This window comes from Boeremia exigua (genome assembly GCF_020726555.1).
Source record: "Boeremia exigua strain MPI-SDFR-AT-0100 chromosome Unknown C7974scaffold_3, whole genome shotgun sequence".
Taxonomy (NCBI): Eukaryota; Fungi; Ascomycota; class Dothideomycetes; order Pleosporales; family Didymellaceae; genus Boeremia; species Boeremia exigua.
In genome coordinates this window covers 2,749,719-2,773,125 of record NW_025763520.1, presented here as the reverse complement: position 1 = coordinate 2,773,125, position 23,407 = coordinate 2,749,719, and the positions used below count along the sequence as shown (strand labels likewise).

At 52.7% G+C, this 23,407-nt stretch overlaps 6 protein-coding genes and 1 non-coding gene across 7 annotated transcripts; 3 read left to right on the top strand and 4 right to left on the bottom strand.

The window, feature by feature from the left end:
- Positions 1-1,099: 1,099 nt before the first annotated feature.
- C7974DRAFT_137932 (serine/threonine-protein kinase-like protein chk1) lies at positions 1,100-3,541 on the bottom strand. The gene is made up of 3 exons (XM_046135521.1): positions 3,060-3,541; positions 2,837-2,913; positions 1,100-2,785 (listed from the first exon to the last, which is right to left on the bottom strand). Exons 1-3 carry the CDS (start codon positions 3,075-3,077, stop codon positions 1,171-1,173), a joined length of 1,710 nt encoding a protein of 569 aa, XP_046000766.1. The 5' UTR covers positions 3,078-3,541; the 3' UTR covers positions 1,100-1,170.
- Positions 3,542-6,114: 2,573 nt separating this feature from the next.
- On the bottom strand, positions 6,115-8,491 carry C7974DRAFT_304360 (regulator of G protein signaling domain-containing protein; the record flags this gene model as incomplete). Its single annotated transcript, XM_046137976.1, has 4 exons — positions 6,115-6,222; positions 6,272-7,555; positions 7,725-7,819; positions 7,888-8,491. The coding sequence occupies 4 exons, from the start codon at positions 8,489-8,491 to the stop codon at positions 6,115-6,117; spliced, it is 2,091 nt and encodes a 696-aa protein (XP_046000765.1).
- A 7,975-nt stretch (positions 8,492-16,466) lies between these two features.
- Positions 16,467-16,571, bottom strand: C7974DRAFT_t38. Its single transcript has one exon. It is a non-coding gene; the product is annotated as a tRNA-Ala (tRNA).
- Positions 16,572-17,092: 521 nt separating this feature from the next.
- On the top strand, positions 17,093-18,242 carry C7974DRAFT_137837 (DJ-1/PfpI family protein). Its single transcript, XM_046135520.1, has one exon. The coding sequence runs from the start codon at positions 17,253-17,255 to the stop codon at positions 18,045-18,047; it is 795 nt and encodes a 264-aa protein (XP_046000764.1). The 5' UTR covers positions 17,093-17,252; the 3' UTR covers positions 18,048-18,242.
- Positions 18,243-18,482: 240 nt separating this feature from the next.
- Positions 18,483-19,429, top strand: C7974DRAFT_137794 (uncharacterized protein). Its single transcript, XM_046135517.1, has one exon. It carries the CDS (start codon positions 18,540-18,542, stop codon positions 19,308-19,310), a length of 771 nt encoding a protein of 256 aa, XP_046000763.1. The 5' UTR covers positions 18,483-18,539; the 3' UTR covers positions 19,311-19,429.
- Positions 19,430-20,902, bottom strand: C7974DRAFT_137795 (uncharacterized protein). The gene has a single exon (XM_046135518.1). It carries the CDS (start codon positions 20,463-20,465, stop codon positions 19,548-19,550), a length of 918 nt encoding a protein of 305 aa, XP_046000762.1. The 5' UTR covers positions 20,466-20,902; the 3' UTR covers positions 19,430-19,547.
- On the top strand, positions 20,903-22,492 carry C7974DRAFT_137796 (Protoglobin-domain-containing protein). The gene is made up of 2 exons (XM_046135519.1): positions 20,903-21,448; positions 21,499-22,492. The coding sequence occupies exons 1-2, from the start codon at positions 21,340-21,342 to the stop codon at positions 22,311-22,313; spliced, it is 924 nt and encodes a 307-aa protein (XP_046000761.1). The 5' UTR covers positions 20,903-21,339; the 3' UTR covers positions 22,314-22,492.
- The last annotated feature ends 915 nt before the right edge of the window (positions 22,493-23,407 follow it).

Sequence of the window (23,407 nt, the reverse complement as noted above, 5' to 3'; positions counted from 1 at the left end):
GAACGAATAGAGTAGGTATGAAGCGCAGAGGCAGCACCAAAGACCAATACTGGGGTGGCGTGAAGTTGAGTTGCAATCATTCAAGGTGCAATTGAGTCTTAGTCTTCGACCACATTAATCTTAAGCTCTAACATACAGCAATTGCAATTGCATGGACACCGCACGAAACGCACTGCTGCGGCCCCACATCAGTGCAATTGGACAGGACGAAGAGACACACAATTGAATACTCCAAAGCATAGTCCCGCATTCTCGGGAGTGTAGATGACGGAATTGGTGTTGAATGGTGGAATATGATTTTCGAGATGTTGGTCGTCGATCAACGGAAGTCTTACCCATGGACCGACATCTGCCAAACTACGTTCAACATATCCCCTGAGACCCTGAAGTGCGATGCCCCGAATTTAATATTCTCCCCGGGCTTGAATAAGCCAATGCGCGGCGTGGTATACCTATCTCACATTTACACCATAATAGACAATTTATTTCAGAATAGGCGTGGCTTAGCTTGATCTAAATCCAGAACCATGGCTCTGCGTGTTTGCAAGAATGTCGAAGCATCACGAGCATATTACCCTATTTCGGAGATCGGACAAGTCTCAATCAATAATGGGAAATCTATTCACGAATTGTCGAAACCCAACAGCACAATTGCGGGGCTGGGGGTTTCCACCTCAAAATTGTGTGGAGTCTGTGTTGACGCCGAGGCCTCAAGAGTCAGTTCTTTGCATAGCACGTACTGACAATAGACCGCAATTGGACACAATGGGCTCCAATGTGTCCCCTCTTAAAGCATCACGAGTAGCGATCTCCTCACACGCGTCCTCGCTCATAGACCGCCCAACTGCTGTCTTCTTACGGCACACAGCTTCCAAGTTGTGGCTAGATAGTTTGCCACACAACCGCCAACGCGCGTCTTGGGGAGAAGAGCGTTCCAGGGTTGGGGCTTTCGGCTCGAATGAGGCTGGACTTCAGGGATCCAGAGGTCAGGTACCTGGGTCCATGATGATAGGCGCGAGTGGAGCCTGATAGACGATCCGGAATCGGCTCATTGGTGAAAGCCCAGGAGGCATTAGAAAGGTCCTGTGACAGTAAGGCGCTGTTGAGCAGCGACACGCTAATAAAGGCTACATGTATCGTCATCATTGAGCATTACTTCCACATCTCGGGTTAACCAGGCCTCAAAACCACCTCGCCTACTAGAATTACAACATTCTTGAAGAATCTCCTCCATTCGAGAGGGTCTCCACTGGCCTTCACAAATCTGACCTCGCTGTAGGCCATGCCTTCATATACAGCCTTCTCAATCACGATGTGTCCATTCAGGCCTTGTCGCCGCCCGTCGGCCATCTTGACCCTGATACTCGCGTTCTCCTCTAACTCACACTGCGCAATCTGTTGTTCATTGAAAGCTGGTGGTGGTACACCAAGCCGATGCAAGGCCTCGAGTAGGAGTGGGACGAGGAACGTCAGAGAATGTGGCGATATAAAGCGTGCGAGTGAGTACGAAGGCATAACGTCTGCGAATCGGCGCGCTATCTGCGTCAGTGTCAAAGGCACCTGCGGGTTTGCAGTGAACTGTGCCATGCCCGGATCCTGAGATAGCATGTCCTGTGTCGAGGGTGGGAGCTGTGACATAAAAGGGGTCGAAGTAGCATCCTGTGATTGATAGACCGGGCGCTGATTATTGCCCATAGGCTGAGAAGCCGATACTCCGTCGTGAGAAGCTAGGCGAGGCGGTCGTTCCCAGTCAAAGACAGAATCGCCTGCTGGGTTCTCGGGCTGAGTCGCGGAGAGGAGATTGACAGCGTTCGCAGGGTTTGCACTCGAGCGCCTCGGCGATGTGTCGATATCCATGGCGTCGGGGTCTTGCGAAAACCCTCTTTGAGACTGCGTTGGCCCGCGAGCGAAGTCGATGCGAAGTTGCGACAGCATCTGTGTAGCCATACCAACAGGGTTGGCATTACCTCCACTTGGAGATAGATATGGATTTGGCCGCCTGAACCACGGATGCCTTCGGATTTCGTCAAGTGTGAACCGTGACGCAGGGTCCAGCTTCAACATCCCTCGAAGTAGAGAGATAATCTCTGGAGGTACGAGTTGCCACAGTTCGTCTGTGGTGTGTCCATCTGTTTCGACGTACTCCTTGAACTCCTCACTCCGCATCGTGGGTTCGTCCCATGGCGTGTTACCAACCAGCAGAACGAACAATACAACACCACAGCTCCAGACGTCGCAAATGTTGGCATGGTAGCCAACATCGAGCATATCTGCTCTCTTGCTTCGTCTCCCACTGACGATCTCGGGGGCGATGTATGGCGGTGAGCCACATACAGTGTTGCACAATCGCGCTTTCCCGTCCTTCTTGAACAGTGCTGCTAGCCCAAAGTCACTAAGCTTCAAGTCTCCCTCAGCACTTAGTAGCACATTCTCAGGCTTGATATCGCGGTGTGCGATACCCTTGGAGTGCATGTATCCAACAGCACTGATCAACTGGGAAAAGTAGAAGTGTGCGATGTCTTCCCCCACGCCTTCATCAGCCTCGATCTTGTCGAAGAGATCGCCGCCATCAGCGAGCTCCATAGCTATCCATGTCCACAACGCATCCTCGCCCGAGCCAAGAAGGTGTACGATGTTCTGATGCTTGCCGAGATGTTGATGCAAGACTATCTCCATCTTGATCTGTTTCGGCGAGAGGCGGCCCTGCTTGTATGCATGTTCCTTATTGATGAACTTGATCGCGATGACGGGTTTGGGCTTATCGTGGGGTACCGCCTTTCGTATGCTGGGGTTCCTGTCAGTATACACTGTGCTTACTGCGAAATATCTTACTGACGATGCGTAAGCGCCCTGTCCTATTGTTTTGCTGACAAGACGAAAGGGTAGATTAGATGGTAGCGGAGCGACTTGACTCTGAAATAGAGGTTAGCATTCTTGCTGTGACATCATTATTGTCGTCTGAATGGAGTGCGGGGACGTTGTGAGATGGAAATTGCGGTAAAGGTGCCCCGAATCAGTGCGTTTACAATGTGGGCCCATTAGACAAAGAAGGTGCTTACCCCAGGCGGTGCGCCCATCGCGACTCAATATCCTAAAATGCAACCGACAATATACGGGGGCTGTGATGTGAAGCAAAAAAAAAATCAAGTGTAAAGACAGACGTTGTTGTTGCTCCTGCGTCTGCCTGGTTGTCGAGTCCCACCCGTTCCCCAAACAAACCAAAGGCTCTGACTCCAGCGCACCCGCCTCGCGTCTTATCGCGCCTGCCTTATCACGTAGTCACGTGTCGCAACACGAACGGGCGAGGTTCGCTCGTCCATCGATATCCCGAGCACAAACCTTATCCCTCATTCCCGTCGCTTCACCTTCTTACGTCCTGCAAGATTCACAACACTATCAGATCAGGCCCCAGGATCGTATGATATTATGCACGCGTTTCTTTACTTGATGGGGAAGACCACCCTCCTCAACATTCATCTGCAATCGATCGACCCAATGCCAAGCGACAGTGATATTGTTCCCGGTGCGCATTGAATGTTTGACTCTACTCGAAATATGCCTGTTGGCGTCATGTCTGTTGGAAGTCTGCGGGCAGCGCGTCAATGATGCATGATAGCCCGCTTGGGATCTGTTCGAAGCGAGATGGACGATCGTGCAAAGCAATCAGGGCACAGTGACATGCATATAATAACCAGGCATACTGTCAAATGCACCAGGCACAGGCCTCGAATCATGCGTCGCGAGCACGTACATACCCGGCTCTCGCAGCGCAAGACCGAGGCATGTTCTCCGCGAACTGCTTGATATCATAAACCGTTCGGACCGATCATCCAGGACAAGGTGTCTGCAAACACGAGAAGAACCACACATCTGGAATTTTCTGCCAAACAGCCAGTCCATGCCTACTGCAAAGTTTAGCCCACATTAATCAGCCCACCTCGGAATAAAAGCAACGCGCAGGTGGGTTTGCCACGAGCTGCGGATGCGAAGACCAGCCACGCCGCTTCATCTGCAAACTCTATCTGCAAACTTTATCGTGTTCTTGCAGAGCCGCGGTGGATTTCGGTAAAAGGTGTCTTCGTAGTGACGCATGGCTCCCTTCCATGCTTGGCCGCAACCAATCTGCCGCAACCAATCTGGTCGGTTTCCCAAATGGTCTTGGAGGTTCCGGCAGAAGGGCTCAGTGGTGTTGGCCATGATCAGCTGCGCGGAGCCTTTGTAGGTGAACTGAGTTAGACACTTCGTGATCGATATGCTCTAAATAAGGAGAGAATGATCTGCGAACTCTGAATATGCATATTAAGCATGGTGAAGCAGACATTGAAGCATAACGAACCGTCCCGAGCGGAGGTTGTTACCAGATCTGGCAATAAAATGATCCTTGTCTTGTCAGATCTCCAGCCGCAAAACGTTGAATGCTTGACACGCAGCAGCAGCTGGGCAACATGCGGGTCCAAGATGCAGCAACTTGAATGCACGAAAAACAATGGCTGGATGGAGCAACATGTGACAAACAGCCACCCCAGTCTCTCCCGCGTCTCCCGCAATCCTTCCGTACCCGTCGAATCCTTCTCGCAACACCAGAATATCAGCCTAAACTTCACCTCCTGACTCAAACATGGCCAAATTTCGCTCACCCTTTTCACACTTCACTTCCAATGTATCCCCTTGACACATCGCATCGATGGCATTGACGAAACCACCTGTCTGTCACCGGCGGCCTCCGTCCCAATTGTGTGTCGCGGAGGTCCAGCCGAACGCCCAGGAATACCTAGCAACATTAGCATGCGACAGCCTCCAGCGAAGGTTTTGACAGCAGATGCTAAGGAAAGGGTTCAGAGAATCCGTCAAAGCTAGCAGCGTTGCATGCATGTACGAAGTAGGCTCTGCACGGCCCATTTAGGGGTGGAGTGCACGTATGTAACCAGCGTACCATCGTACCAGCCAACCAACTAACCAGCATCGGAAATTCAGTCAGTATCGGAGATGATTAATCGTACATTCAATGCTATACCGGCCCGACTGCGAAACCCTCTAGAGCAAGGCTGCTCCGGGGACGCGTCGGCCGTATTTTGCAAGCGAGAGCAGCCACAGGCCTTGCAAGAAGCTTGTATCAGGGCCAAGGCCCGCCGTGTTCCGCGTAGTTTTGCGATTCTACGCGCCACGTCGGCCTTGTGGCGGACGCATCCCTGAGTTCGTCTCTTGTTCTTTTCTTGGGCACGGGGGTCAACGTAATCTTGAACATCGGACTAAGCACCGATTTGGCTGTAGATCGCGGCGAGGAATCGAACGCAACGCCAGAAGTCTCTAGGGGGGTGTTCGATGTTGGACTAGGGACAATATTGAAGGGGACTATGAAGTGCCGATTGTAGGCGCAATGCCCGTAGGCGCATAGACGCGCTGAACATTCTGAAAAGATCTGGGCTCTACTAAGTGCGGCAGTAAGTGGAGACGTCCTGAGTAAGGACTTGCAGATGGGATGGAGTAGATGTGTCATGAATCTTTCTATTGAGCACCGAGGTACACGGACAGCTGGGGTGTCAAGTGTCCTTCAAATTAGGCGGTACAGCCGAGTGTACCGAATGCTATCTCTTCCTTTAAGGGGAAGAAAGCGAACCCTTCACCTCAAAGACATCCTTATGCACATGCGATGGAGCTAAGCCAAAGCGAGAGCGTGCTGGGTATATCCATCTGAAGGTCGTAGAGTCCACTGCTGCCATCTATATGCCCCTGTGGGCTCAAAAGTAATGCACCAAGAATCGAACGGAAGCCTATGGAGACTTTGCTTTCGCGCAGCCAATCTCGTAAGGGATCCAACCCCTGAGACTCCAAGATCCGCGAAAGGGCAGACATTGCTAAGAAAAGTCGTGCGAACGTGGGAACCGGATAGTTAGGATGGCGTGTCAGAAAAACCTGCCGCAAATCCGGTAGCCAAGGAAATCAGAAGAACCAGTCGCCCGCCAAATGCTGATGTTTTATCCAGTCCAAAAACGCCAGAAGTCTATGAAAATGCACCAAAAGATGGGGAATAATGCATCGGTCCAAGGAACACGTCCAAGATGGTGAAGCAAATCGTCAAGTTGTGAAAAAAGCCGGTAAAGACTATGTAGTCTTTCATCGAGAGCCTGCGGGCAGAGCGGCGTAGGATGAGGCGGCGGCGGCATCGAGGCCACGGAGCTGAGGAGCGTACTTCGGGTGCTTGACGAACTTTGGTACAGAGTCCTGCTACTTGTTAGTTGAAAGAGAATAAGCTGTTGGACATGATCCTTACACTAGACATGAGCTTGAAGATCGAGTTCTGTGCCTTGTCAAACAGTGTAGCAACCTCGTTAAGGCTCTGGAGCATCGCGGCATCGTCGCCAACGGCACGTGTCATCCTTGTGGCAAGCTGCGTGCGGAGACCGTGATCGATGTTAAGCTCGTTCGGTGACCCAGGTGCTAGGAAGGCGTTGTACAGCCCATAAGCGGCTGCAAGGGTTTCTCGGATGGTTTCAACCTTGTTATCACCCTTATCACCGGTGGCAGCTCGGTACTGCCTGTTGAATTCCTGAACCTCGAGATAGAACGACAAGTTCTCCTCACACATGGTCTCCTTCAGGAACTCGCGGTAGAGAAGGCGCCATGAGGGGTTGCGGATGATAACGTTCGTTCGGTTGCTGTTCGAGTCACGAGCCATGCCGTCGCGGGTCTTGGCGGCAACAGCCTCTCCGCTTGATGGAATCTCCTCGAGACTCCATCCTGCCACGCGCTCACCGTGTGGGGTGACGTAGTAGTGGACCTGCTTCACAGGCTGGAAAGTGTGCTCAGGAACACGAGGGTCGACAGGTGCAATGAGCTTGAGCTGTAAAAATAGAGACCCTATTTCTATCGATTCGCGCGGGTCGACCATCGTAGTGCAGTCCATAAGCCACTGTGCAGCATTGCGGCCGTTGAAGGTATACTCGTACTGGCGGCTAGTGGTGGGACGGTGCTTGACCAGCTTCACGCCGATGTCACACTTAGAGAACTCGTGTATTGAGTCAGAGTCAGACGCCGTCTCGTTTGCGGTGGTACCGATGAATCGGCGGAAAAGAATCTCGACGGTCTGTTCGTCGTGGTGGAGCTTATCGTTTTCTGTGTTGCGTTCCAAGATAACTAGCAAGTGGGGATTGCGGTTAGACTCGATGACGGCCTTGACGTGTGCAGACTGGATGCCATTGCGTGTGCAGAAGCGCTCCAAGATGTGAATACCCTTGGGTGTTAGCTGCCACACAGAGCTCTTGTTTGTAAAGTCGGTCTTGCCCTCTACGGATTCGACAAACTTTGCTTCCAGAAATTTCTGGCAGACAGAGCGGGCCATTTCTTTTGCCATCGAGAAGGTAGTGGTGGTGGTGGTTGTGACGACACGTGATGAATCCTTGGGGTCAGGCATGCGATTCGACTGCGAGAACTTGAGAGAACCGAGGTTGGTAATGGCCTCGTCAGAGGAGAAGGTGTAGTCAATCATCCTGAAGCGGACACGGTGAGCTGTGAGAGGGAGGGACACCATCAGGGTCGAGAACAGGTCCTTGAAGTCCTATTATGGATGTCAGTGATAGTTCAGGAAGATATGTACAGGCGATAAGCCAATGCGTATATGATCAGTAGTAAGGGTAGTGATGGTGGCTGAGGTCCACGTGGTGGGCCAGGCTAGGCAGAAATTTGTTTGGCCGCGTTTGTCCAGCGAACATCTTCAAGCCAACAACCGCGATCGTGTGCAATTTGCTTTGGGAGATGACCAGATGCAGCGGTCGGGGGCACAGGAAAGTAGAATATTCCATGTTGAATGCCATGTTCGAGGCTGGTCGGTCATTGCAGCCTTGGCTGACTGGCTGACGGCGCGCTCAGTGCGGGAGATGGTTCAAACACTCACTCTTGTATACGGCCGCTCATCATCAGTCATACGCAGCAGCCTCGAGCTGGTCTGATGCATCTTGGCAAACTGCGCTGCTTGCGACAGGCTCGTGTTCTTCCTATCTGGGTAGGGTCCGGGTTCCTCTGCGCTGATGCTGCCGGAGCGAAGACTGGCGGAGACGGAGGGCTCGCGTGCTCTCGAGGGTTCGAATAAAGGAAGCTCAGTACGGCCACGCGCAAACGAGGTCCTGGAGGCGCGAGGAGCACCGGTGGAGAGGAAAGGTGAGTCGGCGCGGGAAGGCGGGGCGGCGGCCGAGATGCTGCTGCCTCTGAAATGGGTGGCCCGGGTGAGCTCGCGGCTGCCCTTTCGCAGGAGAGGAAAGCGGGTAAAGGTCAGGCGCCTGCTGTTGCTGCGGGCGGCGGGCGGGGTGGTGGCTGTCTGAGCTGTGGTGGTCGCGCAGGCTTCAGATACGGCAGACAGTGCTTCAAGATCAAATCGCAGCTGGGGCTCGTCGCTGTCGGGGCCGGTGTCGAGCGTCTCGCCGATGTGGGAGGAATTGGAGGAAGAAAGCGAGGCGGCGGAGACAGTCAGAGGCAGAAATGGAGTCGTCAAGGGCATTGCCGTTAGAGGCAGGATGGTCGCGGAGAGTCGTCGCAGACTGACGAAGGGCGAGAGAGTGGGTACTCTAGCAAGGATTGGCCGTCCACTCGACCGTCACTCGGGGGTCCGTGACCACAGTGTCTGCGTCTGCCACACCGCCCTCCTAAGACAGCTTAGAAGACGCCGGCCGTGGGCTAAGGCGCACGCAGTTCTGACAAAGGCACACGCCCACTAGTCCGCAGCGGCGCCCTAGTGCCAGCGCGAGACACATGGCGGCATGCACGCTCACGCCCGCATGGGAATAAAGGCCTTGGCTGAGCGGCGCCCACGAGGCATCCCTGGCCTACGTGCAGCGTGCACAGGGCGGAGAGCAGACTCTCCAGCCGCCCCCTGTCTCGTCGTGCGACGTGTGCCGAGCCTGCCATACCGCCCACGGCGCGCACAGGGATGCATGACTCGCGAACTGGAACATGCTGTGGCATGCAGCTTCGCAGCTCGCTTTGGGAGTTGAAGGCGTAGCTGTCCGTTGTCGGCCAACGTGTAATTGTATGCGTGACGTACCGCCATGTCGTGATGAAGCTGCACGTCTTACGCTGGAGCCAGACACCAGGGCCCGCGAGGCAGAGGCATGACGCCGTCGGCAGGCCCGTCCGAGACTTTCCATGGCACCAGATGCTGGAGGACGTGGTACCGCAGCACCAGTATCGTGTGTCGTGCGCAGACTGCACCGTCCCCTCGCGTACTGCAGCAGCACCCACCCCGCTGCAGAGACAAAGACGCTCCAGGAGGACCATGGTGAGGGGTCGGCGTGCGTTCTTTGTCCCAGCTGCTGCGTTCATCTGCGCGCAATACCGGTACGGCCAGTGGAATGCGAGCCTGTGCGGTGCTCCTGGTGTTGCGAAACGCTTCCTCGCACCCAGCGCCAGACAGCTGTCCTTCTGCACCCACTGTCCAGAGCGGCCGTCTGTGCTACAGCCTCATCTCAAAGCAGCCGCTCCAGCCTCTGACACACCAGCAACGACCAAGTTCTGACTGCTGCAGCGCCGTTTGCTCAACTCTGGACACGACCCGTTTTGGCGTAACGTAGGTGGCGACCCATTCCACGCATGCAGTCAGCATCGCACACGAGCAGCCACTTTGCCAATCGCAATGCTGCCAGCTTGTGGGACGCCCTCACGACTCTGAGAGGTGCGGAGCATTGCGCTGATTCCGCAAAAACGTGGACGGCACGTTGCACCCTTGCTTCAGACACAAGCCTGGTGGTCAGCATGATCTTCGACGCTGCACATTGCTCCTTCGTGCAGGACAGCATCTGAAATCGTGAACCTGAGCGTTCGGTCCTGGCCGTGCTCACAACGTCACACCATGCCGGACGTTCCACCACCATCATGTCATGTTGCTGCCCACGCTTGTTCTGCATTCGGCAGGTACAGCAGTTGTCAGAGCGCAGCTCGCAACTCGATTTCTGGCGGTGCAAGATGTGGAGCCTCCTCTGTGGAGACACTGCCAGGTAGGTATGGTCTCTTTTTCGCTGGGATTCCGCGTTTTCCACGTGTGTAACCCCACTGCCACACGGTTACGTTGTTGGGCACTGCATACAAGACATGTCGACCAAGCAGGACCTTGGCCGGGGCTCGCCAAACCCGCCCTGCTGGACCCTTCAATGCTTCACCTGTCCATCACGCCCGTTTTCAGCACGCTCCGCGGAGCCCTGGACGTTTACACGTCGGCACCTTCGGAGGGCGATTACAATCGTTGTAAGGATCAGCGTTGAGCAAAACCCATGCTGCCCAGAGGGCAAATGTCAAAGGACTCCCTGAACACGGTGGTCGACGAGTCTCACCGGACTGAAGTCCTCTGTACACAGACTGGCGACACCGTAGGTAGAAATCTCCGAGCAGTCAGCGACACGTGCGAAGGCTTGGAAGAAAAGCACCACGCTTGTGTTTCAGAGTGTAACATTAATTCCGCTATTCTGCCGGGCGGAATGGTCTCCGAACTATTTTTGCGACATCGACTGAAGAAAACTGAGGAGCCACTTCAACGCCACTATCTGCCGCCGACGGGGGATGCCCGGCCTCACCACTCTCGCCAGCTTGCCGAACGCGCTTCCAGAACAAGTCAATAAATCAAACCGGCCATACCACGTTGGCGAGTGCCAAGTTAGAGCACTTAGTGAGCTTTGTCAGACATTGCTAATGGCGCCAAAATATCGATCTGTCTGCGTCGCATTGCCCTTGCTCATTTAGCTGTTCAAGCCTTCCAGACAATCGGATCTTTGGAACGATGCCAGACAGCAGTGTTGCGGCGAGCCTGACTGCCGAACACAGATGCCGACCGGCAGATGGGCAAGCCATGGTATGGCCGACGATGGCGGTGATCCTGAACACTCTGGGAATTGGACAGCGAGGAAACATCATCAGGTCACTTTGTCGCAGCCCTATTCAAACCGTCAGGGCGAGGATCGCCGGCAGAAAAACCACAGCCTGACGGACCGAGTCATGACGGAACCGAAGGCGCTAGGGGTACAAACACGTGGCAATCGATTCCTTCTGTCCTGCGGGCCGCTCTGCCCTGGCGTGAACCAGTCGTGCCACCCACGATGTCGCGCTTGCCTATCGTTTAGAGGAGGCTGGCATGAACGATGCAGTCCTCCCTTCGGTCGTTCAGGAGCACTACTGCACGCTGTCGCGTGGTTGACAGCGCTGCTCTTGTTTACCCGAAATACAGCGATCCATATGACGCTCACGAGCATGGCTTCGAAACTCATGCACGCCTCTTCATTTGAAGCTCGTTTCAACATGGGCTGTGCGCATCACGCCGACATTGTGCGTGTCCCTCAAAATTGCGAATCCCTTCGTCGCTCTCCACCAATATTGCCGCCCGCTATGATTGACCTTGAGTCGCGTGCTGGGTGGCGCGGCACTTGGGTCAGACCGAGACCCTCGAGTCAGGATTATCGGTGAGACTTTTGTCATCCACGAGGAGATAAGGTATCCATCAAAACCCTTGAGTGGTTGCGGGTTGGCAAAATCCTACTCGGTAGAAGTCTGTGTCTGCGGGGAGCCTTCGCGCCTTACGCCGTCTTGGACCTGGTACTGAGGCGGGCAGCCGGACGGTGCATAGTCCCGGCTAGTTCTGCAAGAGGCGGTTATCGTCAAGCCCGCGGCCAACATCGGCACTGCGCTCTCGAACGTTTTGGATTGAAGAGGCTGGAGGGTCCTCGGACCCTGTACGGATTATCGCAGTCATGGTCGGTAGTCAACCCAAGTCTCTAACGACAAGTAGTGCGAGGTGTTTACATGCCCCAAAAGAGAAAGGTATGTATGTCCACCGCCTAAGTGTTATAGCTGCGGGTCTCGTACGAGCGGCGCCTTATTCTCATCCCATTGTCGTGCAGACTTGTATAAATTTTGTCACGAGGTATTACTTCGAGGTTTGACGACGTTGTGTGACAAGAGCTGGGAATCTAGATGCGGGTGCACACGCGTATCCAAGAGTTAGTTCTGGAAAGCTTTTCGGGTTCGGGTTCAGTGTCGCTTACCTGACCAAACACGGACATCTTATATTGGGTCTTCTGTGCCATTCCGAGCGTGATCGAGCTCACCTGAGTTGCTCTCGGACGTTTTCGTGGCATGCGCGCGCACGGGAATATTTTGTTCATTACAGTGGAGGCACCCTGTGGGTCTCCAAGAGCGATCGAAGTGCAGGAGGTCAAGCTCAGTGCCCATAATGTCGCGTTGTAGCATCAGTCTTTGCTACTGGCGGGCCGAGGAGGGTGCCGGCGAGGAGAGCTACCTAGAGCTCAGATCTCCACGAGACCCTACGCGGAAGAGAGGGAATGGGTCAGTACCTATTGTGTATGTGCGTAGGGCCACCTCGGGGCTGCTTTACTCCGGGCGGTCGTGCGTGAAGCGCTATTCCCGCTGCTCAGCGTCATGGTGCGTGGCAGAGCGAGCTCGGTGCTGGTAGATGGCAACAGTACCAACGAACGGCAGGAAAGTAACAGCCACAGTAGCGAGGCTGGGAGCGCGGCGTGTCGCAGATGGAGAACGTCGTCACACGCTCCTCGTCATCGCGAAACTGACACGTCTTCCGTGACCACATCAATAACGTCTAAGCACCATATCGGCGATCCAGGCGAGAGGCCACACTGTCACACTTACCTGTTAAGTGACGGACGTGGTAAGCTGGGCTCTCCACATCGTTCTTCTCGGTCACCCTTGGCCTCCGCAAAACCTATAAGCCTATGACAGCGTCCATCTCTTTCCAGGTCGTTCCATCCTCCTCGTGGCTCACAAGGCCCAGCACCCCTGGGATTGCTGTGATATAGGAATACAGACATATTACAGCTGTCGTTGAACTGGGTCGAAAGCACGCTGTGCGCTTCATTAGCTGCCACAGTGACTACGCGTCCCCGTACGTTTGCTCGCGGGCATTACATGTACAATCTTATCATGCTTTACCAGTGCTGGAGGCTGCAAGCTGGCAACTGGGCAACAAGACCTCAGACGTAATGTCGCACCATGAATGAGTGGGTCGTAGCAGACAGCCGGCATGGGTGTCTTTGCTAGAGAAATGTCCAGGTACCTTCGTACTCTTAGTGTCAATAACAGACAAAACCACACACCTTCATGCAAGACTCTTCATAGATCATACGCGTGCAAAGCTGACGATCAACAGTCATACCTTTGTTGTGGATACTGCAATGTACTTCATCAATGATCGCATGAATACCAGCCAATACCCTCGTCGTCCCAACGTACTACAAGCGTCCAAGCACGCTCACAAACCGTTATTAGGCAGATCTAATCTCCACCGCCCGGGGTCCATACGACATTAGTACCAGTGCCCTGGCTCGTCTGTGGATACTCTGTCTCAAGGTTACATAGAACAACTACACCAAAGAACCACGCAACCACACTGGAGCTGACTGCATCGCTTTGCCCCCGCAAACTGGTCCGTGGACGTGCTCGGTGATATGCATCCGACAGGACGGATGTGTGCATGGTCTAGGCCACGCGGACGGATGTTCCCTGCAAACTTCGGTGTAATCCTGGATGACTGACCCCTCGAGAATATAGTCTGATACTTGAGGTGTCAACACCGGCAGAAAGGTGAAGGAAATGAAAGTGTGAAGTAAAGTAAGATCGCGCCGCGTAGCAGACTAATGCCTCAACGCGGACCGAACCGAGTCAAAACACTGGTAGCCGTTATGTTTGAGATCGTCATCCGCGATTCTAATATCCATTGCAGAAGCGCGATCTATGTGGACAAGGCTGCACACCTGGTAGTTGCAATGGTTGCTCAGTGTGCTCCTTCCCTGCGAAGACCCTAGTTTTGTCGCTAATTCTTCCCTCTCGACTTATCGGGACTACACCTATCTGTGTTATTCTGCCTCTATCGTGTGCATCTGCATCTCGGCCCGTGTGCCGTCCATCAAATCCTAAGTCGAGGTCTCACATGAGGCATATCAGCCTGTGCACTCCGCCAAGCAGCCGGGTGGGCTCATGGATACATGATGCAGGGTGAAGCAGCACGAATTCCGGACGAACTTAGGTACTGTAGCTTGCAAGACAACACGATCAACGGGATGTTATTCGTGAGACCCACTCTCGAGGGGTAGATCTGCAGACGACAGGAGAGCCTTACATTGTACTCCGTTTGAAGCTACGTGAGACACGGATGAATGTGTCAGAGATTGCAATGGCCATAAGAGTTAAGTCGAATACCTAGTTGGATGGTTTCTCATTCTTACAAAATTGGCGATCATATCAAGAAATACGAGTTAACACTGTTACTTCTATCCGCGCGCGGAGTTTACCGACGAGCATGGATGAACAAGGAAGGTGGTTAAAAACGTAGATCGTATCACTGATTACTATAAGATCGCATCATCCTTGTTCACCTCGCTAAAATTACCACGTTGAATAACAACTAGATGTTAGTAAGTTTGGACGCCGAGGTCGAAGTGTCGAGTAGGTACTGAGGATGTCGGCGCGGTGTTCCGTCGACTGACGCCCAAGAGACTCATGCACGTCACGCATAGGGTATCGGTCTTTTCTCTAGTGACCATCGGGCTCCTTACTCAACAATAAAAGCTGCAACGTATTCAACTCGTTGTTCACAACACCGACAGTGATACAGGCTTGTGACTGTCCTATCTAGCCTTGTTAAGTCTCTGCATGATCAGGGCAAAGACTTCTAGTACTTTCTAGCTCTGAGAACGAAACAATGATTGCAAAGTGTACTTTCGATTCCATTTGCCATGCTTGATGTCGTTTTATCAAGTTCTTCGGAGATTCGATGATCTTATGTCGTGGGTAAACAGGAGAAGCCACGTACGGTTGTAGGCTTGACTTCATGCTTCAACCAGCACCTTCTTCTCGATACTAGAACATTCAAACTCGACACTGTCGATGCTTTCTACATGAACTGTTTTATCTGCAATACATTATCGTCTGTGACTTACACCGAAGTGTGTCTTGTAACAACAACATTCAATGTATATGACAAAATTTCGCAAACAAACGTGAACGAAATTTTCCTGTGACAGCGTATAGGCTCTCACCCTTGAGGAGACGACCGAAGAAGGTATATAGCAACAGCATTCTGGTCGGTCGAGATCTATCTCTATCCTCACTTGAGGGGACATGGATTACATCACGACAAATGGTCGCCGAATACCCGTGAAGACTTCATTCCGCGATATACTCAATTTGAGCAACGTTCCAGCCGCAGCTTGAGACAATCGATACACCTTGTTCGCTATGTCGGTCAATGACTTGGTTCTAGCTTGAACGTCAAGAAGATCCGAGTGCACACAGCCAACACATAACAAGAATCAACTCCAACTGCTATCCAGACATGCAGCCACATCTACTGACATCCTATACCTATGCCTCTCTACATTGGCACTTCACAAACTGCCATCTGAAAGCCCACGCAAACTGCATCGCGAGCCCCCGATTCTGGCTCCCCGGAACAAGCTCTTCTGCACACTGCCCGTAAAGAACCGTTACAGTGACCGCGTTCGATTCGTTGACCTTAGTCGTCAGTACAGTGACTTCCTTGTACTTAGCCTCAATCTCATTCATGAAGCATGCCATAGGGAGACCTTTGACGAGGTGATAAATGTTCCCGTCGTAGTGGAATAGGGATTCGGTATCTGCATGCTCTGGGTGAGTGCTTTATCAATGCTCACAGGTGTATGGATGTTCCTACCTATAGAACAGAGGTGCCGTGGGAGTCTTTTATGCGCTATAAATGGGTTTTCTAATATCGTGCAGGGTGATAACGTGGAGCCCGGCCACTCACGGTGCTATTTCTATGTTAGTACTACAGCGCTGTGCGGACCATGGTGACAGGGGCCTGCACATTTTGACAAAGACTATACTGTAGGCGTTTGTATAGACACTGGAGAAAGATCGCAGCTTTTGCCGCACACCAGCCACGAGCACTTGAGACTTGTTCAGCTTGGATTTCAAGGTTGTGCAAACCAGGCCCGAAAGTAGACGACGGCCAGCGCGTAGGAAAGAATGTTGCAGATGTCATTCTGAATCTGCAAAGGTAGATGGAATTGGAGAGACTTCTCCGGAGAACGATATTCAGTCCTGATATATGGAGTTTGAAGTGCTCTGTAAGACATAACAGTAGCAAGACAAATCTCAGAGACATCGCACATTTGCTTCTGGTCGTGAGACTCCAGCAATGTCAACGGCAGCCCATTGAAAGACCAGGGCGGTTTTGCAAAGTCTCACAATGCCTTTCTCTTTACCGCAATACGAATACAAAGCCAGCACAAACATTGGGATGACGTCAATAGTGCAATACAGAGAGGCGAGCTCGCGTAAAATTATGATGTTGTTCAAAAATAAGCTCCGTTGGCTTGGTGTTGCAAAATTGCCAATCCACCACCTCGGCCGCTTAATTCACCCTCTATCGCACCACAACACACAAAAAGAGCCCGTATCGTCGCGAGGGCAAAAAGCAATGGACTTGCAGGGAATCGAACCCTGGACCACTCCCACGTTTTTTACAAGTCTCAACTGAGGCTGTAAGATGCTAAGGGAGTATTATACCACTAAACCACAAGCCCTTACTGATTTGATGAGGGGTATTGGATGATCAGATATTATACTCTAAAGCATTTGGAGGAATTCTGAATCCGCTGGTCGTTAGCTGTCCCCTGATTGCCGGGTGATCCGGCTTCGGCATGGTCCAGGCTTCCCAATGTAATGTCGTTCCACGACTTCTTTTGCTGCCCTCCTACAGCCAGAGCTTCGCGATGATAGTTGATCATACCTTGCCGTCTGAAGATACAAGCGTTTAGTTGTTGTTGCGGATCTGGAGGAATGATCCAATTTCAGCCGCTGTGCAGGGACCAGCTTTGACAGCTTGACAGCTCGACGCGTCTCCATCACGAATTGAAGAAGACCTGTGGTATGTGCTGTCAATCGTAGATGGATGGAAAGTACTCGATACATTCTGAACCAAAATTTGATCACAGTTTTATGTTGGCGGATCGTGAGGAAAGTTTGAACAATTGCAACGAGAGGCACTCTTCGTAAAGCACGCCAGGCGCGTAAGCACAGCCTCCCACAAGGCTGACATTGTCCTCCGCCCCCCTTTGGCTCAGCTTAATGTGCTCAGCTGAAGATTGTAGACTCGCTTTTGTTCGTTTCCAGCTTAGTTGCGGCGTGGTGCTGACAGCTGAGGACTTGTACATCTACCCCGCCGCAGTCGGCATGAGTGCGAAGAGCAACCGCGGCCGATCATTATGTCGGACACCTCTACAACCTCCGACTCTGCAACATCGTCAACGAGCATCATCAAGACTCCTCTGTTCGAAGTGCAAGGAGACAAGCCTGTGCACTATGGCATCCTTCTCTTCCCCGGATTCCAGGCGCTGGACGTCTTTGGTCCTCTTGACGTTTTCAATTCGCTCGCAATGTTGTACAACTATCCCATGAGACTCACCAACCTTGCTGCAAATCCCGGCTCGGTACCTACACACCACCCTTCAACCAGCACTCTCATTCCTGCACATTCGAATCCGATGTCGCGATTTTCTGAGAGTCTCGTTGTCGACCGCACCCTGGACGAGCAACTCAAGATCCAGGAATCGGCTCGCGATGGTGATCGGAGCGAGGAAGCTCTTGACGTACTTATTGTACCGGGCGGAGTTGGTGTGCGCGGTGATGTTACGAAAGAGATAGAATTCGTGAGAAAAATGTACCCCCGGCTGAAAGCCGTTCTGTCTATCTGTACCGGTGCAACAATCCTCGCACGAGCCGGAATCTTGGACGGACGCCGCGCCACAACAAACAAACGGGCCTATAAGTGGGCAACAAGCACGGGGCCAAACGTTGACTGGGCTGCGAAGGCTAGATGGGTGGTAGACGGAGACATCGTGACCAGCTCTGGCATCTCAGCAGGTATCGACGCATCTTACGCTTTCGTTGCATTGAATTACGGAGAAGATGTCGCAGAAAGCCTGGCGGATAGTGCAGAGTATGTTCGATGGATGGACCCAGAACACGATCCATTCAGCACAAGATGGAATCTTTCGTAGACCTGGGAATATGAGTAAGAGTTGGGCGTCACTCAAAGCATTCGTTCAAAGAGGTTGATCCCTCTAGAAAACGCTCGATGTCTCTTACCGGTTGCACATGCTAATGATAGGCATGCGCGAGGTATCAACTTCACTTACTGCCTGTATACATATACAATACAACCATGAGCCTATTGTTTGATGGACACTTGCCTACTTCACACCGCTAATCTCACTCTCTGCTCAGTATATTATCGCGGCCTTGACTTCTACTGCGACAAAGCATCAACTGCGACTAATCATCAACAACAACAACCCAATATGCAACGCCAACGCCACAGGAAGATGGCAGTAGGTGCTAGGTCCAAGTCCAAAACGCCCGACCGCTTCACTCCATTGCTCGCGGACCTTCGACGAGGTCTAGGCGATCATTGGACGTTCTATGAAGAGTGCATCGATGAGATACTCGATGCAGCCACCCAGCAGCAAGACACATCTGCATGGTTTGAACAGATGCAACACCTCGTTGAAGGAACCGAAAAAGTCCAGATCAGTCATGAAGGCATACTCTTTCTTCTCCGAGATATGGGTATCCACCCGCCAAGGCAGCAAAGCTGGGTTGAAAGTGAATGCACACGTAAGTACTATTCACCGTGTTTCTCACTGCCCAAAGAATATGTGCAAACGCCACACTCGTCCGTCACCAACGCGGTTACACATCCAGCGCGTTCGTTCTCCACCATGACTTCTCTCCCTTCCCACCAACCACCTCGACCAGAGACGCCTGCCATTGCAGACTGGCCGACGTCTCGCCTACCGAAACCTCGCACACCGACACCTCACGCCCATCAACCGCAGGTTTTCCGCGATGGGGTATTGCCGCTCGACTTCAGCGCACCTAAACAGCCTGGGCTGACTTTCCCCAAGAACTTCAGGACCTACCACTGCCCGCCCGACCAGATCACCACGACCCAAGCTCCGGCACCCAATCCACTGAGGAAGACCTCAAGCGACCCGGTGTTCTTCAGCGATCCGGCACTGAGAAAAGACGTCGCTGAGTCTTTCGGTCACGCGGTCCAGTCGAAGAATGACAAGCAGCCTGCAGGTGGCGTCAAGAAGACTGAGCGGAGGCTGCCTTACAAAGTCAACGACGATGACCTGGTGGCTTGGAACACAGGCTCAGATACTGGTGCAGATGATCGAGAGGAAAAGGTGAAGGCAAGCAGCGACTTCGTTACCAACACGTGGCCACCATGGAATCTTCGCTTTGATCTGGAGGTGTGAACCCTGGGCGTCGGAGTCTTGTCCATCCTGCACTGAATGAGCGATTATTGCCATTTTGAAGGGCTATTCACAGCAACAGAGTGCGAGCAAGTATGCCCGCTGCATTAGGCAATGCGCTTGATACCTACCCATGAATGAAATTTCACTATGAATGAGATACTATTCCATCACAGCCTGTAATAGTATTGCCGGACCGTCGGGATCTGTGCCAGGATGTTTGTGCGAATCGATGTTCTGTTACAGGTCCTTGACTACTTTCTGAACGACTTCATCAAGATCCTCCTCTTCCAGTCCTAGTAGCTCGTTCGCAAAGGCCTCCCGCTTCTTCCAGTCCGCCGCAACAACACCCCAGATTGCAACTACCTCTTCGCGTGCATCGTGATCTCCTTCAAGCATCTTGGGCCTGACTATCTTCAACTGCGCTTCGCTGTCCTCTTCGATTCGCTCGAACTTGTCACCCGTGGCTTTCTCTAGCGCTGAGAGCACCTCTAACTGTGTGATGTAGAGGCTGTGGATATACAGCAGCTTGTTTTCCGTCTCTTGTGGTTTTTCCAAGATCTTGACAACGGCACTGCCAATGAAAGGCAGCGTTGATGCGGAGAATTTGATGTTACCGCCATCAAGCAAGTATGCCTTGCGCCCTCTGACATCGAACTTCAACAATCCGTTGCCCAGACCCCAGTCGAAGAAGTGCGCGTTGATGAGACTCGTCCATGTCAGCTTTCCTCTCTTGCCATCTCGTTCCTTCTTTTCTAGCTCAACGAGGTAGTCGCGAATGCCCTTCTTACCCTTCATCAAGGGCAGGATTTCATTCGTCTTGTCGTCAGCCGAGTCACAGCTGCCGAAATCGGCTGGTAACACCCTTTTCACGCCGCCTTTGAAAGCAGCATCAATTAGCTTTTTTTGCTGCTCGACATGACTTCCGGCGATGGCAATGACGAGTGCATCGATCTCCTTCTCCTGGAACTCTCTGGCCACTGCATCTACGTCGAGATCATCTGGAACTGTGAGGACCTGCGTCCTGGGGTATACGGATTTCGAGGTTTGGCGGTTGATGACCCAGACGTTGAATTCGGACTTCTTCAGCGCCTCTAGGACGGGCGAGCCCAATGTACCATTACCGCCAATAATGGCGACATTTTGTATGTTCGACATCTTGCTTGCGGTCCTTGTGTTAAAATATGGTCTGGAAATGACAATTGGTATCTTGACACTTGGAAGTAGCTCTGTAGACAAGGTTGATCGTTAAATAGCGATGACGTTAGAGTTGGCTATAAAGACGTGCGCTTATGTACGGTGCCCGCTCGACGGTTCGGAGTGTTCACTTGCTTTGATGATGCTTATTCCGCAGTTGCTCCGATCGCCTTTCATTCGTCCTGGGATTACAGATACATCTTACCAATCGCTGTTATTTACAGCTTCATCCCATTTTATCCCACAACGCAAGTTGAGTTGTAAGTATCCATAATGTGGCTTCACACAAGTACCTCGGAGACGTCTCGATTCGCACTCCTATTCCACGAACGTCAGCGCCATGCGACGTTCTCATGTGCGGTAAGTCGACCTAATTAAATGCTTTCCTGTGCAAACGCGCTCTTGCGCCAGGTGGCACGACGCACGTACGGGTCGCACAAACCGTAGTACCGCTGCATATCGCACTTTGCAAGTGTTTGAGGACGACCATACCCAGATGTAAATCTATCAACGCGGCATTTCGATTTCTGGTGATCGAAATTGAGCTGATGAGCCCTGCTGTTTCTTTCTCACACCGTGGCGTGACCAATGATCGAACCACCGTATCGTAAGACACCACACCACTTGAACATGCGGCAATGTCCCCACGCAACATGGATATCTCGTCCAAAGAAGATAGTGTGTATTATAAAGATACTGAGCTTGACTGGCCGAAAAGACTGCATACAATTCTATCGACGCCGTTTCCATTCTCACAAACGTGCAACAACTTTATACAACGAAACGCGGAGCGATTATACCAAGCTCCCACTTGCATCAACGCCAATTACCCAATATGGCTCCCTTAGAGCGCCGACCAATGCAGCACATTGACCGCCGGGACTTGTACACCAATCTGGAAACGCGAGTGCAATATTTGCAATCATTCCTCGACTTCAGCTCACGTACGTGCTGTTGCAACACCCACACAGATTTTTGTCGCTGATATTGACAGGCGACATTGAGAACCTTACAACTGGAGCCAAATACATTAGAGCACTCATACCGGCTGTAGTCAACATTGTCTACAAGAAGCTGTTGCAATATGACATTACCGCACGAGCATTTGAGACACGATCGACATCATATGAGGGACCTGTCGACCTCAATCTCAGTGAAAACTCGCCTCAGATTATGCACCGCAAACTATTCCTCCGAGGGTATCTCAACAAGTTGTGCAGCGATCCTTCGAAGATGGAGTTTTGGGAGTACCTTGACAAGGTCGGTATGATGCACGTAGGACAAGGACGCGCCCATCCATTGCACGTGGAATATGTGCACATCGGTGCCACACTATCGTTTGTTCAAGATATCTTGACTGAGGCCATCCTATCACATCCCAAGATGAGGATGGAACGCAAAATTGGGCTGGTCAAGGCACTTTCCAAGGTCATCTGGATCCAGAACGACCTGTTCGCAAAATGGTACGTCCGCGATGGCGATGAGTTCACCCACGATGCGCTTGTTCCAGAGATCGAGCCAGAAGGGTACCTGCACGGAAAGAAGATTTTGCACGACGGAAGTGAGAGCGAGAGCGAAATTGAAGATGCGGCCATGGCAGCTGGATCATGTCCGTTCAAAGATCTGGCAACATCACCACGCGGCAGCGGCTCTTTGCGGCAGAGCATGGCAAGGGCGAGCTTGGACGAGTCCCCACAGAAAGATGGCGCTGGTTCGCCGGAAGCCGAAAACATCCGACCTGCTCCAGCATCACCAAACGGGGGGATATGTCCTATGAGTGGGATACCGCAAGCGGTGAGCGACGCATAGGCGTCCGGTGAACGGCATTTGCTCAATGAAGAGTGGAGAATGCAGATGGCATAATTATCTGTTTCTAGGCCAGGCTTTCTGGGGGAGCATGTAAACCTTTTCCGTTCCTCACGCATTTGCCAGGATCCTGGTCTTCAAGGTGCTCATCGTCATGATCGCCCGCGATCGCGGCCGTGCAAGGACAGGAGCTGGCGCGAGGCACGTTGTAGGCTAGTCACCACTACTTTGATAGAATCCGTACCTGCATCCAGGTCTGCGGTGCGTGTTGTGTGCTCACATGATGAAATTAAAATTGCGCCTCACTGCAAACCCCACCCGTCGAAGCCGTGATTTGCGATGTGGAAGTCCGGAGGCGATCTATCGTTTCGCGAAATCACGGAGAGGGTCGTGGACTCCGGATAGACTCTGGGTGGACGATACCGGACGCCTACCCGGATGCCGCGGCCTAGTTTCGGAGACATGCAATGCAGCACGCCTTGAGGCTCGTCGCTGCGTGGCGGTGGACAGCTTCACGCTCACCGACTGACTGCAGTTGCTTGGGCGACCATTCCAGCCCTGCATGCGCATATAGTAGTGCCCCGCATAACGGCAAGGTCGATCCTTTTGTATGGCCATGAGACAGCGTGGTGTTGAGTTGTTTCAGCGTGGCTGATGGCATGTGGAGCCGGCAGCGCAGAAAGCAGCAGAACGATGGTGGCGCTTGGCTGTTCGATTATCGACAACTCGCGCAAGCTGGCGGCGCCCACGACGAGGACGCGGCCCACCCCGCCAAAATTGATTGTGACGCGCGCAGAGTGTTTGAGAGTGAGCGCGCCTGGGATCTGGCAGCGCCGGTCAGACCGGGCCACCGCGGAGTCGATGCGAGCCGTCACGCTGAGACAGTTGCTGCCAGCAAACGTTGGACAAGTCAGCCAAACCTAGTGATGCGCCCCAGAGCCAAGAGGCCCACAATGATGTATGCCCATGGACAGCCCAAACCTTCGTACGACTCACTGGCGGCGAGCGGCTGCTGCGAGCGCACGCCCGCGTTCACGCGCACCACGAGCGCTGCAGGCTGCTCGGTCGCCCGGGCAAACAGTAAGCTATGGGAAATT